This window comes from Anopheles funestus, chromosome 2RL (assembly GCF_943734845.2).
Source record: "Anopheles funestus chromosome 2RL, idAnoFuneDA-416_04, whole genome shotgun sequence".
Lineage (NCBI taxonomy): Eukaryota > Metazoa > Arthropoda > Insecta > Diptera > Culicidae > Anopheles > Anopheles funestus.
This window is the reverse complement of record NC_064598.1, coordinates 56,507,276-56,523,995: the sequence shown is the minus strand read 5'-3', so window position 1 is coordinate 56,523,995 and position 16,720 is coordinate 56,507,276. Positions and strand designations below refer to the sequence as shown.

The following is a 16,720-nucleotide window of genomic DNA, read 5'->3' as shown; positions in this document are numbered from 1 at the left end:
TGTTGGTCAACCGACCGTCGGAAGATGAGCGTTAATCCGATAAGGCTTATTTATGAATAATTACAACCGGGGTGATGGGTAATCGGCGTAATCGTTTTTGGTACTTCCGTTCATAAAACCACCGGGCGTACGATTTACCGTCGGCAAATTTACAACTCTTCTGAGCTCGGGCCTGTTCATCGTCGTAGTCATCAGTGTCCAATAAATTTGCAGTACGTATGAGTATTTCGGTAATTTTTCCCGCAAATAATTTTAAAGTTGTTCCATGTTGTCTCCACTGCACTTGTTTTCACTATTTAAACGCTATTTTCACTGATGTAAATTTCACAGGTTCGCTGCGGTGAACCATACTGCATCAGGGGGAACAGTTGACAATGGTGCAGTTTCATTACACGCGTTCGACGATGTGAAGAAATGGTTTGGTAGGGAATGGTTAGCACAAAAACAAATTGAACATTTTTGGATGAAATGGTGCCACAATTGCTTGACGGTTCAACGGATATTGGTGAGGTCTAGCCGGTAGGTTGTAATAAAATGGTAGTTTGCTAAGCTCCAAACCGAAAACCTTCCAGTCTTGCTGATTGTTCACCTGTAGAGGAAAAAGAGATCGTTCTCTCTTGCACACTCTCTTGCTTCCCTGTCTGTCGCGTTGTTTCTTAGCCTCGTTCTTACATTCGTGTGCGTTCTGGATGAACAATCATCGGATAGCTTGCGATGTTTTTATGGTAGAGTTTTTGTACTTCTGCTATTCACACTATTTCATTTTTATTGCACCTTTTCGCTTTCATTCGGTCAGGTTATGTTTTGGGATCGTTATCACTCATTCACACGCAGCAGCAACATCAACCGACCAACGCTGCACGAGATGTTCTCTCAGAAGTGCTGTATTAGAGATGATGGGAACATTGAGTTGAGCACCACCTTTTTCCTCATGGTACGCGAAATGAGTGCCCTGTGTGGCATTTATTTACCTGAACAAACAATTTGATGGTTTTAGATCATTTAGATCTGTATGCAAGATTTATTGAGCAAGCGCAGTTTTCTTTTACAAATAGCGATAAATAAGTGACAACATGTAATTATTTGAATAGCACCTTTTAAGTACTATCATACTGCGCTTTACGAAAATTACGAAAACGTTAATATGCAAGCACAAATCCCAATCGAGTTTGAAAAAGGTTTTAAAATCATATTTTATGTTTTGTTTTTTTTTTTTTAGTTTTTGGCTCACATAGGGTAACTCGTAAACGTGATGCGAAATTGTTAAGTACATTTTAAAGTAGACAACAATTAGTGGATAAGTTTGACCTGCATGCTTTTATTACCGTTTGTTGAATACGTTTTACCACTTTCTGAAATTATATGAGAATGTTTCGAACCATTTTTGCGTGTAGGTGGAAAGTAAAACAATCCTGCCTCGTTCGGTGTTGCAAAACATACTGAGCTAAATTAAAAACTAACGTCATCGTGCCACGGACAAATTACATTAGCACTGTTTTTGTGCGCCTCTGCTTCCTGTGTGTCGTTCGTCGTTGATTCGCGTAGCTTTTTCTGATCATCTAAGGTTTTATTAGATAGCACGGCGCAGCGTTTGGTGCAGTTTTTGGTACGTTTCACTTGCTTTGGTGGGTTATTCTTTCGTGAAAGAACGACATTGTGTGTACAGAGGTAATAAATAGCGTTGTCTAGGATAATAATTTCTGCCAGCATCCAGTGCTTCAAGAAGCTCCATGCTGCGCTTGAGATGAGGTAGGACGACAAGAGGATATCTCGGTTGTGTGCGAATCTATGAAAATGGAGCGTAAAGAGAAAAGCGGCAGAAAAGAGAAAAGAACAGTTTTCAGCGGTCCATTTTTTATGAGTCGGAAGTGGAGAATGCTAACACCATTTAACAACACTAAATGATTTAATAACCATGATAGAACACGTGTATAATTTTCTCACATCGTTTACAATTGCTGTGCTGTGGTGGCAAGTATGCAGCGTCGTGCTGAATGAATAGTGGCCGTGCACATTTTTCACTACGCTTTAGAAATAGTTTTTAGATGTACCATCACAGCGAATGGTTGAATGTTTGTCGACTACATTGAACGTTTTGAAACAGAAATCGTTAAATTATAATTTCATGTGCAACGTAAACTTGTCATAACGCCTACATGTAAAAATGTTTGTAACGATACAAATGTAATTTTTATGACGGATGAACTATCCGGGAATTAATACTATGAGTACACTATAGATGACCAGCTGGCCATGACCAGAAAAGAATTAAATAAGCAACTCCGGTTACAGATTACAGAGAAAAAAAGTAAAGCAAAATTTTAAATTCATGTTCAACATACGAAATTGCTTGAACATTCATATGGATTCATTAAAAGACTTGACCATTTCAAATGTACCATTATATGAATGTTTTATGTTCGATCAGTCAGTATTTGTTTGCTTTTAATCAACTTAAACAACAAATTATTATTTTAGGGGATAAGTTTAGGGTTAACATTTTTCCTGACAACTTATCCTATTTTTAATAACGACTCTCGTCCGACGAGATGTATTTGAATGCATTTGGGTGGATTTGTTTTGTGTGTGCTGTAGGAAAGACACCTATTTATAACTCTTTCAATGAATGTCATATTCGTCACCATGTCTTACAAAACAAAACGAAACTGACACGGAGACAATTGTGCAGATTGTTCCCAAAACATCAGTACGTAATTAGCTGTACACTATTCTTTGCACACAGCAGGCTATTACAGCAGAGTGAATCTACTTCCGATTGCTTCGGAACTACCTATCAGACAGACACATCGTATGGCGACCGGTATGGCGTGAAAATTGTGAACGGCGCCGAGCCAGTTCCGACAACGCGGTCAATTACGATGCAGCGTAGAAAACATTTTCCATGCGCCTGCTCTCCCGAATATTCTTTTCCATAGGGTTTTTCCACTTTAGTTTCTCCTTTGATCGTCGCACTTTTTCTAGCATGTCTTTTTTCTAGTAAACACATGGGTGATTTAGCTGCACCGAACACGGATGTTATGAAAACAGTGAGCTCTCGAGTGTCGCTGTGTGGCGGCATTTCCAATTTGTGTTGAACTTGAGCACTACCACACGGTGCAGCAGCCTCGTGCTAGAAGCACCAAAAACGAGGAGGGTAACTTGCATGTTCCTGCTCTTCGTTCATTTCGTACGGTTGGAGTAATACCGGTGGCGCCACGCTCAATAGGAAAGGTAGCAGGTTCGTGCCAGCCTGAAACCAACCCCCGGGGAAGTACGGCTTTGTACGTGAGAGGGGACTGGGAATGAAATGAAACACGATGGAAAAACAGACAGGGCAACAGTACGTGGTACAGGTGTGGAAAGGTTTGTTTTATTTCCTTCGCAATAAAAGAGGTAGCACGGAGAGCCATCCGTTTGATGTAAAATGAAGAACAGCAATTAATCCAATTCAGGAAAAACGTTTCTACTGAAGCACTGAGAATCAATTTGATTATGAGGTGGCCATAAAAACATATACATAATAACATTTTTACGACAACCAGAAGCTGTGACGAATGTCACGAGTTTGCAAGAGTAGTGGAAAAAATAAAAACGATGAAAATTAAAATTCATTCAATCCTACAACAAACCAGCCGGGGGTGGGCGATGGGGAGAAATGAAGTCGCTGTTTATGCCGGACTGTCGACGTGCGTCATCAAAATGTTTGCTCCATTGTTGTTGGGATGATTGGGTTAAATAGTAGTGGTAACAGACCACATGCACATGTAGTAGCTACTGTGTGTAGTGACTGCACTATCGTGTGAGCCAAAACCAAGTGCCGTCTGGTGAATCGACCTGGTCCACCGCACGACACACATTCCCACTCCACCTGAGCACACAGTTTTCTAAGCTGGCATAGAGATGCGGCGAGTAAACAATGTGTGTAGAGCTTCTCAACGGTCAGAATCAAGGGCTCTCAAAACTTGTTTTACACACACTGAAGCGAACCAATATAATGTATGCTTCGGTCCCGCTTCTTCCCTGAAATCATCGCGTTCAACAAGCAAATCGTCATGATCATTGGGTCACTCAGCGCCACACTTGATGATGCTGAGAAGAACGCAAGAATGAGAGCTCTCTTTTGCCCAGCTGATTCTCTCAGAGCTCATCAGCTGATACTGCTGAGTGTAACCGTGGACGATGCACGATGGACTTTCGAACCATGCGGTAATTTAATAGCTGGTACTGCGAATGTTGTTGATTGTGCTGGGTGGTAGAGTAAATCATTTTTTCCACAATCCGTTTTTGTGGAATGCTGTGTGTGTGTGTGTGACATTTTCAAATAGTGCTTACAAACATCAAGAAGCATAAGAATAAAGTTATAAGCATGAGATAAAAATGAAAATAAAATTGAATAGAAAAGTTTACTCTCACCATAAAACTTATTGTTTTTAACTAAACTCTTCTAAACAACGAGTAAAAAATGCACAGTCCTTGTTCACCAAGAAGAGCAAGTTACTCACGAAGTATGACACTTTCAATACATAAAATAATAACATCTTTTAGATACATAATACACTTTTAAATGTTTTTGTGCGTTTCATAAAATATATCTAATTATCTAATAGATTTAATAGAGTTTTAATTTTAAACTTTATCCAAAGACCCATGTGCGAAGCAAAAAAAAAACGGGTCGTTTTAAATCATACATGCATGACACGACAATGATGGCAGGCACAATACGGGGTTTTATCCGATTACACTCAGAGCATCTTTTGTATATTTCAGTTCCTTAAGCTTCTTTATAAATTTTCATGTGAGCATCAATGCGACGATTCGTTTTGTATTCTGATTCGCATGTGTTCGAATTTCGAAACTATTTTTTTTAATTATATCAACCACACATTTGGAATTGAATGGTAATGCTAAAGGCATTTTTGTTGTTATTTTAGCAGGCGAAAGAATGGTATAGTTTTCAATATGTTTTCAATATGCAAATAATTTGTTTAAAATTCTCGCGCCCATCTGCCAAACAGGAAAAGGATGAAAATAAAGCAGAAGAAACTGAACCGTCTCCAAAACGTCAAACAAGTTGACATGGAGAATTGGTGGAATAAATTATTAATCTATGTTTTATTCGATATGCTTCTTCTATGTCGGTGATTTTCTCCAGGTTGGTGTTCCTTTTGGAGAGGAAACTTCGTACGTGTTTACATTTTTGGTATATATTTGTTGGGAATGATAAATCTGTAGCAATCGGGAGGTAGATTTGATGTATTCAACTAACCGAACTTCAACAAATCGTACATGCATTTTTTTGTATCTTTTTAAACAAATCTTACACCGTCAATTACTATTTGTTTATTAACATTTTATTATTATGAATTGTAATTGAAATGTTGTATGCAATAGTTGTACTTGTCACAAAACACAAAACCATTTCTGTTTATATTTAAATTTGGCCAACCCACAGAAATAACAACGGGAAAGTCAAGGTACGCTCAGTTGTGGAAAAATTGTATTAGTAGGATACATTCATAAAATGTCCATCATAGTTATGTATGTCCTTGTTTCATGTTCATAAAATTGCTTTGAATTTTCAATTGCAAAACTTATTTTATATGCTTTATTTATTCTTTGCTTTACAGGTAAGAGATATTCAGAATCTCTTGCGGGCACACTTCTACCAGACTGGATAGGTAAGTTCGGTTTCATTTATGTTTATGTTTGTTTTTTAAGTTTGTATTTTAAATATGTTTTTTTAATGATTATTGTCGATATGTTTGTTATATTTTGTTAGTATATTCACTCCATAAAATCAATTGTTTTGCTTCTATTTAATGTATGGTTCGAATGCAGAAAAATGCTTCTAAAGAATAGACTGATTTCCAGAAAAGATGTAATTGCTGGGGTTTTCCAGTCAAATTGTTTGTTATGTTCATTGAATCAAAATTGTATTCATCCCCTTATAATATTATAAACTTAAAGACTTTATTATGCGTTAATGAATGTTACTAACTCAGCAATACGCCCAGGCCGTTTTCCACGAATAAAAAAATAGAATGATACTAACTTCACAAGAAGAAGAAAAATCAAAATAAGAAATCGTTTAAAACTATAAACAGCTATGCTTTACCCATGATATGGGGTATGTCGTGATGTAGTCAGCATGATATCCCCTTCCTTTGAATGGCGCATTTGTACTTGTTGTCTACATTACGAGCATAAGCTTGAAAGAGTTCTACTACTCAATTCACAATTCAGATGAACTAATACTTGCTTTCAAGCTCTATGCTTAAGGTCGGATAATTAATTCATTACCTGAATGCCTAACAGTGAACCAGTTATTATTTTTTATTTACCACACTTAACAAAATTGAATGATAAGTGTGTATTTCATATGTTCTGCTTTTAGTTGCATATACGCTTACTTTATTGGTTACGAAAAATTAACCAAAACTTCAGTATTATATTTTTTCCTTCCTTGAATGATTTATGTATATGTTGATTTGGTTTTGAAATTTGTTTTAACTTACTAATCCGTTTGGTGTAAGTATGCTGTCCGTCAAGAGGCTACTGCAACTTATAAGTGATATAACCGTAAGTAACAAATAAACAAGCGTCCAGTTTAGTATTGGCATTACACATTCTATCAAACGCGCAAGCGAAGAGGTTTTCAACCGACGGTCACAGATCCATTCTGTGGTTAACCCCAAGCTACATATGTATCTTATAGACAAAATAAAACATATGCAATACATTTGAGTTAAAAGATAGCCTATATGAATTTTGCGAAAAGACGCAACAAACAGCAGATGGTACTATTGAAATAACAGAACAAACTCAACAATCGTTTTCAGGCCTTGCTGTAAACTATTCACTACACAGAAGCAAATTCAATGTCTTATTTTGATTCAAACGCAGTACGCACCAAACTATATTTATCATTATGTCAGTGGCATACAAACCTACAGAAAACGTTGACATTGAAATGGAACGGTTACAAAAAAAAAATACGTTATTCGTTCGATTTCGATATCTCCATTATTTGAAGTTCCGCTCAGAGCTGGATTTTCACACAGCTAGCCTACACGGGTTTGTTTACAGGAAAAATCAAACGATCGGTACTTCAATCAGTTTTAAACGGTTTTAAATTCGTGCTTCCTTACCTCAAATGCTGTATGGTCATCGAATGAATCGATAGCAAATAAAAAAAAAACAAAACAAAACAAAACAAGGAACGTGTTCAAAAGCATGTGAAAGAAGTGGGGACTATATTACAGTGATAGATGGAAGGCAGGAGCACATCGTGATCACAAAGAGCGTTCGTTGGGTTTGTTTATTAAACGAAAGAGGCCTCATGCAGCAACACAAATAGGTTGGTCGTTGAAAAGGCGCCACTCAAAACACTACTGCAAGAGATATGTGTGTGCGTATGTAAATAAACATCATCGAATCATTTGATAAAAATTACATAACAATGTGTCTGAAATGTTTACGCTACGGATCATGGGGAAACCTATAGTGTCTATTATACGGCGTCTAGTGATTCTTCATTTGAAAAGTGGCTTTGTTGACACCATACCAAAACTGCCGTAGACATATCATATTATTTGAGTTTGTTCGCCAGCAAATTTGAAACGGTAATTTTTCAGCATTTAGTGCTAGGGCCATCAAAACGAATGTTGGTCTGTTTGCGAATATTCCAGTGTACAGTAATCATCCGTGATGTTGATAAGATAAACAATGTGATTCTAAATTATGTGTTGCTAAGATCGATACCTTTTTGTTTTACATCGCTATAGCGCTTTAGCGGCATTGGTTAGCTGTCTTGCTTTTTTACATTTGTATGAAAGAGTTAATTAACCCAATTGCGTTTTCTGCAGATGTTTCACCATAATAAAACACTTAGATACACACACACACACACAAAAATACTAGACTCATCTTTTCCCATTCGGTTCCCATTGATGTTTTAAGACAAAGGTAAAGGAAGGTGCTTTCGATTTGAACATTGCTGCCACGTTTGATTGCTATCAATAAAACTGAAATGGAAAAAAAAGGTGTGAAGATTAGTGGGACATAAACATTACGCCTTTATTTATGCATGATAGAATCGATACTTCTGTAGATGGAACGGTCAGTTCAAGCTCTGTTAGCCTCAATATTAAGTTTGCAGTAAAAATGTGTGCCGGCCTGCTGGACGTTCAAAAGATTGTTTTGCTATCGATCACTTTCATTTTCTGTTTTAAAATTGAGCTTCAGATTTCGGCGGAACGTCAAAGGCCGGTTCAATACCGACACAACCGACCATGCGCCTGGCACGACCTGGCAAACATTTCATCAATCAAGAAGGTGTTTATGTTGGAAGATTTTTGGGACGTGGGATGCCAACATTTAACGCATTCAGTTCCAGTGTGTCTTATACAAGTGTGTTGCTGGTGTTTAAAAGGATTTCCTTTTTTTCTTCTTTTATGTAGAAGCAATTTTATATGGTTGAATAATAATGTTTAAGTATAATGAATGTAAGCTTGTATCTTTCATGATAATGTAATCTATTTGGGTTAACAATCTATTTACTTGGCTACTAGACCAAAGCTGCCAATTTTTTTAATGAATTAATTTACTTTTAAAACACTATTCTCACGTTGGTGCTCAATTAAACAGATTTCTACGTCGACGTTACTCTACAATTGGTACACATCCACGATTCGTTTTATATGAGATTGAAGGGAGAAAAATAGTTGAATAAGATATGAAACACGGAACAAGTCGTTTATGTTTACAAGAATGTTAAGGGCTTATGATTGATCGATTTTATCAGTTTACTATAATTTTTCATTGAGGAGTACTGGGAGCTAATATGTTCAAAAACGCTCATCGAAATTTGTGAGAACATGAAAAAAAACTGAGTTCTTGAATCGATTTATACTAATATCCTCATAAATCATATACTTAAACGACCGGAAACAAAGAAGTGGGAAAGCAATAGTTACCTAATGCTATTTCCTGAAACGCGATCATGAATATGTAGGAAAAGCAAGAATAATGAATTCGTTATTGTTGTAATCTGTTAGCAGGACATTAAAAGGGTGTGAAAAAAAAGAATAAAAAACGAACCGAAGTATGTGGTGGTGTGGGAGAAGGTTTGAATAGTTAGAGAATCAACCAGAGAGTCAACGTACATGCATACCTGATACAATTTGAAATATGTGTTGTAGTTGTGTCGTATCTTATGTGGATTAGTGATTATTTTTTGCAAGACGATCGCAATGACAATGCTTTCCAATACCTGTAACTTCCCTGTTCTGATTTCTTAAACGTCCACACGCGTTACATTAATGGGTGAGATTGGTAAAACGCCATCAGATTTATGAAACAATATTTTTATTGTTATTATTGGACAAATAATTATTAGCATTTGATTATTAAATATTTGAACAGTTTCTTTATAGTAAAATATACTTCCTTACCGTATTTCTGTTTAATAACAGAAATCATATACAGTAGAACGTCGATTATCCGGGGTGCTCGGGGCCGGACTGATGGCGGTTAATCGATTTCCACGGATAATAATCCCTTAAATATCAAGGTCATTTGTATATCTAAATAAAGCGTATATAGTATCTATATACTATACTATGGTAGTCCTTTTGATGATAAAAATTATTCTCGATCAAGCAAATTATCGTTTGGTGACGATTTTAATAATTTGAACCAACCTGACTTCAATATAAACGTTCTCCACGGTTGAACAGCTGTCAATTTTCGGCGCACGGTTAATACGCCCCCGGATAGTCGACGTTCTACTGTATTTGATTTTTGAAAAGCATAAAATTTAATTGTGTAGTTTGTGTGTTGTTAGCTTATGTGTATATAGTTTATAGTAGAAATGATTTCTCGATAAACATTTTTGAGATTTGATGTGGGAGCCGAAATTTGTAGGTCAAATCTCCTTCAAAAGTCAAAAGTCCTTCATATTGTTGTTAAAATGTGTACAGTGAAGTATTGTATGATAAAAAGGATATATTTGGTCGTTGTGGATAACACAGAAGACACGAAAGGTCACGATTTGTACTCTCAACCTTTTATACCGTTGCTCCTCTACACGAAAGGCTCAATTTCATACGTAATTGTTAACACTTTCATTCACTGCGCTTATTACCTGTAGCAATTCATGCTACACTACTAATTCGTCAACGTAAGAATTAGCTATTGGGCGTTAGCTTTTATTACATAAGGTAAGCGGTATGTAATAGCATACTACTCAGTAAAAATAGCGTGAGACCAGTAAAGCATTAAAGATCAATTTGTCATACGTATCAGTGAGTTTATGACTTGTTATTCTAGACCACTGTATTTCTTGTGAGTTGTGGAGTGGCGGTCGAAGAAGCTCTTTGGATTACACTTGAAATGTTCTTTGCCAGAATCAAAATTCTGGCTCCCTACCGCACAGTACCGACGTTTCACATTACGGGCGGAATACTAATAACATCAGCACCAAAAATAATGGCATTAACCACGCCCTAATGTATATTTTATTTATTTCTGAAGCGCGCTCTTTCCCACTTCTTTCGGGGGCAATTTTTTCTTTCGCACCGCCACGCACCGATTTGGAGGCTGAGAGGCATGAATCTTCTCATACGGAACGGCTTCTTGTTTTGTGCTCCTTCATGTTTTGCTGCGAAAATCTTTAGATCTCTCCTTTTCTTCACACTACTTGCAGCACCAAATACATCTTCGTCGTCGGCTTCTTGCCGACGATTTCGATCCACTTTTCCTCTTCTTCGCGATACAATCTGTCTCCTCGCTTCGCTCTTGCACATGGCTTCTGAAATTCCAATACTCTCTGTGAACACCAGCGTTTGTGAGCAATGATAGCGGAATGGCGACGGCAACGGTCACTGATTTATTGCAGTCAGCGACAGAGATTCGAGTCTCGTTGGAGTGCTTTGGATCAGGGCTATGGGTGGAGGAGATGTGCGGTGTAGTGGAGTGGCTGAAGCGAGATAGATCGTATAAGACCTAGTTTCACGTGTTTACGGACACACACACACAAGCCGGCGATAACAAAAACGCATCCCTGAAATGGCCGTCGGGAGAAGAAGTTTGGATGATTTATGTGTTGACATAGTTTATTCTTCCTCTTTTCGAATAGGTTTTGGGGCGAAAAGCAAATCTTTTCCCCACGCACTCCCTTCCACGACGCTGGCCAGGCACGCTGGTAACGTCATACATCTTTTCCTATCCATTGTCCCAACAACCATTGTATCCAGACAACGTAACATCCGTGCACACGCAAGCCTGGTTCATTTATCCTCGCTAGAAATTTTAGATGGACGAAAATGTTCAGGATTTCCATTCCGCTTTTTTCCGCAATGGTGAATTTCATAATTTCACATCCGTTTTAGTGTGATCCGCAACGTAGGTTGTAAATGTGTACCACCAGGACACATGTCTTTCGGGTTGAAATTCGGGTGTAATTGTGGGTTGGTCACAAACAATCGGGGTAAACATGGGGCACTAGAAATAGAAGATATTTGCCCACGTCCCCCCCAAAAAAGGAAGTAGGAAATTGTGTCATTGTCCTTTCTGTTCAGGCATCGTTTTTTTTCATACACCGGGATACCATGTTTGATGTTAAAGGTGAACGACCGAATTATGTTATCGCGCTTTTAGCACCTTTCCATATTTTGTATTGATTTTCTTCATACATTCACACAACAATGGTGAAACATTTAGAACGATTGCAATGTTATTTTTCTTTTATATATTGTATTTAAAACTGTGACCATGCGTGACATGTCTGGTTTTATTTGTGATTTTTTTTTCTTTAGAATTGTCATTAACAAGTTATCTATTAAATTACTTTCAAGCAATAATTTCTTAGACATAAGGTATTGAACTTGGTTGGCGAATAATTTATTTCAAATTAAACGCTTAATTGCGCATGTGCTGAAAGTTTTTCAGTACAAATTTATCATTTTAGTAAAAACATATTTGGTATTATGAACAACCCCGAACATTCGACAAAAATGATAACAAAACTGTGTTTAGGTACTTTTAAATTTGATTTTCGAAATTTGTGTGCACGACATAACACATAACATAACATTTCGATGTGTTTATCAATTGGTTTACGTGACACAAATATTTGGTGAAGTTTAGCTGTTAAATGATTGATCGTTTAAGTTTTTCACTACTAATTACCCATTTTCTGAAATTAATTGCGGTTTCGTTAAACATATTAGCATACACTACATAAATACAAATCTGTGATCTGTGAAACAATCTGCTCCATTAAACTTCCAATGAGTTGAATAATCAACTGTAAGGCAATTATTTAGCAGAAAGTACTCATTTTGTTCAAACACCGGGTATTCGAATTGAAGGAAGGAATGAATTCCTCTCAGAAATATTCAAATCTGCTCTGTAGCTGAAAGAATGTTCCTAATTTGTATTTAGCAAATCTAAATTTAACCATATAAATGGCGAAAAAAATCACATTTTACATAGAAGGAAGATTAGGAAAACAGAGACAAAGAAGCGTCATATTAATGTTTGTAAAGAAATCAAACTGATTAAGATCGAGCCCATTTAACGGTGCAATATATTATTTATTAAAAGCCTATTCATAACAATTTTATCGTTGCTGTCGTACGGAGATAAAACACTTAAAAATCACTAAAATGGAAACCTAATCCTGCTGTGGTATTTGCAATAAGTTTGGTCGACAAAGTCAACGTCGACTTCTTCTGTCGACTTACACGCATACATGCACCTCTTACGTGATATTGTGTGTAACGACAGCTGTGTGCGTGCGTCAAGTGAAACCCCTTACAAAGGTGTGCGTGAAACACGTCGGTGAAATCTTTATGGCGTCGTCTGGTTGACGCCACTGGTTCTGCTGATACGGGAAAGGATTCGAAAATTCACCTATTTGCGACATTCACTTGCAACACTTGACTGCAACAATTAGTGTACACTAAGTACAAACAAAACACAAGCAGTACGTCGAAAAATACTCGGTTTTGTAATGCACATTTCACTCTAAGCACGGTTACAACTGGAGCACTGCAAACATTCATCCACAAAACATTGAACTGCAAAAGACACAAAAACAAACCATAAAACTCTTAACGTATATTACTGCTATGAGAAGCGAATGGTGGGGCAAGCTGCGTTGGAAGAAAAGAGCTAGCACTACACGGGGCCGGCCAGCAGTGCAAACGTGCTAAAGAGGATGGCAATATTTGCAGCAATGCAATATGGCAGCCGTTTCGTTCAGTTTCACGAAGCTCTACAACCGCGCGCACACACACACATACACACACGCGCGTACTCGCTTGCGCGCGTCCGCTCCCATGTACATATTCAACACACCAGCGGCATAATCGCTTCGATGAGTTTTACGATCTCGAGAGAGCGTTTAGCGGCAAATAAGCACCGTCGTTAAAATTTTGCCTTCATAATTTCTTCGTCGCGACCGCGAGATAAAAGGAGCAAGGTTGAAAGCCACGTTTTACTGGTTGCTTAGCTGTTGAAGACGAATTTCTTTTCGAAGACGAATATGTCGTTTGATACCAAGCCGTTTGCTGAAATCGTCTCTGGTGGCTCTGATTCGCGTGTGAAGTTATGCGCCCGGGAGTCAGTTAAACCTACGCTTTGTTTAGTCTAAATCCTTTCCTATCCTTGCTATCCTTGTCGTTGCTTGAATTTAATAGGGCTTTGCCCCGGCCGATGCTCTGAAGCAGCAAAGGTGGTGGCTCCGGGGGAGAGTATGCGGTTAAACGGCGTTTTGGTCGATAATTCTGCAACATTACAGTATTGGCTTCAAGTCGAGTGTAAACGTTTTGCTATGTTTTGCTATGCACCGGGAGACAAATGGGAGGAACTGTAAACTCTGAACAATGAAGCAGTACCTACTCTCGCAATGATTTCCTGTGGCTGCACTGCACCAGCACGAAGCAGTGATTTTCGGTCGTCCGTTTCATCGCATTTCTAGGGAAGGCGTGCGGAAAATTTCATCATCGTCTCGTAATTGTACCAATCAAATCAAATTATCCGCATTTTGTGTTGGCTGAAGTTTATATTAATTTTCGATTTCATGGTACATATTTGGTACCATTTTTTAACAAAACTGTTAAGCGTTGCTTTAGAGCTGGAGATATACACCTAGGCTTCTCCAAGCCAAAGTTTTCACTACAATCGGGAAATTGGAAACAGAGCCGTTCATAAATGCAATTTCTGTTTTCCTTTTCAGCATCATCAATTGACCACTTTAGAGTTCAATCTATGTTACCCCATTCGTTCGAGGGTGGTCGTGATTATTTTCGTACCTTCAAAATGAGTTATTTCAGCAAAGACTTTTTGTTTTTCCTTTGGTTTACCTGCATAGCTACTCCCATGCAGCGACGAGCAAAAATGGATTCAAAAATGGATTTCTCAGAAATCAAGAGAATGTTTCGATTGATGATCGATCCATTGTGATCTTGCTATGGCTTATTTTCTGTGCCTGCAGCCTTGTTCCAGGGCAGAATGTGATGGTTAGCCTTTTCGTTTTAAGTGGTTTTATTTAAAGCAAAGCATCAGCACACATTAAAAGGTAGAGATGGTTAGTCGACGTGTTGTTGATACTCTTTCGTACATTCTTACGGAGTTCGCATCACCGCGTAAGAAAAGAGTCTTGTCTATACATAAAATGAATTTTGATTGTGTGCAGGTTTTCTTCGTTGTGTCTTATTAATACCAGGATTTTGTCAAGGGTTGCATTGTGATTCCTGAAAGGTACCCCATACGAAAAGGGAAGTCGGATTCCACGCAACGCACATATTGGGTTAGGACACACCTTTTGATTCTTTCGTTTGCGAAACGAATTTTTCTATGTGTTAGAATACAAGAATGGCAGGGAATGTTCCGTCATTACCAGCGTTGCAAAGATCAGTTTTTGTTGAAAATCGTCTTGACGCAGTCGAACTTTTGCTTAGCTTAAAACACAGCCACACACATCCATTTGAGACCAACGGGAAGCAATCCGAATCAGTGCAAGTGAAATTTTTCGCATGATGTTTTATGAAAGCAATAAAATTTGGTGCAGTGTTTGTTATCTTTCGACCTACAATACTTCCTGGAGTGAAAAGCACCTTGCTGATTCGGCACACGGTAGGAATTCCTAGGCCGGTGTGTATTCTCAACAATGAGAGGATGCTTGTAAAACTATTTGACGGGCAAGCCATAAAAATTGATATTTTATTTCTCATTCACTGACCAGTGAAAGTTACGTAACATTTGCCAACTGCTGATCATAAAACCATAAATAAAAGCGTCCATTGTATGACGCACACCTACCTAGCTGTACACGTTATGACAATTTAAAAAAAAACCCCATAGTTAAATAGTTTGTGTGTCTTGAAAGTTGTGTGACGAAGAGCTCAGTACATTGTGTTTGTAAATGTGTAGGTAAAAGTAAAAGAAAGTGTAACAAACCAGAAAATCGCTGGTGCCGAAATTATGAATACGCAAATAAAAAGAAAAACACAAAACTAATGTGTTCATATCGAAAAGAAAATGAGCAGCTAAAGTTAATGGAACCATTCATCGGGTTTCCTTTCAATGACAGGTTAGTATAATGTAGTATGTGTCATAACTTACAAAAAACAATAACTTAAATAATAACTATAAGTCATAACTTAAATAACAATAAACATTTTTATTGTTGACAACATTGAAACACCTTTAAATAATATAGATTGTTGCGAGTAGGTCAAACATTGACGCGCATATATTAAAATAAATCTTTTTTAAAAGTTTGAATAACCTGACCCAACATAAAAATACGAATACTATATTGATTCTTAATAAACAATGTTTTGTGAACTTGCACAATGTATCGAAAATGTGGCGTGCTGTTCAATTTGATATGATAAATGATGCTATCGTTGTTTGTGTGTGGGTGAAACACAAACGCCCGCTATAATAAAGATAATGGTAACATGAACTTGCCATTCATTAATGCACATTCAATTGAAAGTTACTGTGAGCAGCAGTATCTAAAGTCCCATCCAAATGTGATGTTCGCAGTTACCAGGAGGATGATGCAGAAGGAATAAATAATCCTCGATCCTCATTTTTCCGAAAAAAGCAAGCACACCATATTTCCGGGAAAGGGATATATTTGGAAGTACGGTATACAACATCCTTTTAACACTAAATTATGGCGACTATTTGTCAGACTGGCGGTGAAATCAGTGCTACCCCGGTGTATTAATGGTGCCGAAGTCGAGGAAATAGCACATAAAACTACAACTCACACTTTTGAAAAGTCATACGTGCTCAATAAAACCATTCAACACCTTATCATATGACAAACAAGTGTAGGTATATGTAGGTGGGCATTAGCATTTCATTGCACCTCAATCTCTGAATCTGAATTCCAATGTTGTGGAAAATGAAGTTGTATGATGCTATATGTACAACTCAAATTGTTAACGTGCACAAACATGGGATACGCAAAAATTCAGAAGACTTTTAAATGAAAAAGGGGTTGAAAATGGTACCATCTATCAGGAAGTAATTTTAAAGAAATCAAGCTATTCACAAATGATTTGTCAAACTTTATACATTTATTACAATATATGGTGGACGTGTGGTGGAATTCAATGCTTTTAACGGTTGGTGTTAGCTGTATATATTTCTGCCAATGTTGGTCTCGTATGCTTGGCACGTTACAGTTCTGGAAAGC

At 37.5% G+C, this 16,720-nt stretch overlaps 1 protein-coding gene across 2 annotated transcripts in view; it reads left to right on the top strand.

Moving 5' to 3' along the window:
• LOC125760975 (homeotic protein ultrabithorax-like) overlaps positions 1-16,720 on the top strand; it is a 65,079-nt gene that overhangs the window by 18,197 nt on the left and 30,162 nt on the right. The window contains exon 2 of one of the 2 annotated variants that reach the window (XM_049421654.1): positions 5,628-5,678. The exons of the other annotated variant lie outside the window; for it this stretch is intronic. Within the exon in view, the coding sequence (XP_049277611.1) occupies positions 5,628-5,678 (51 nt within the window). The remainder of the gene's footprint in view (positions 1-5,627; positions 5,679-16,720) is intronic. 2 annotated transcript variants of the gene reach the window in all.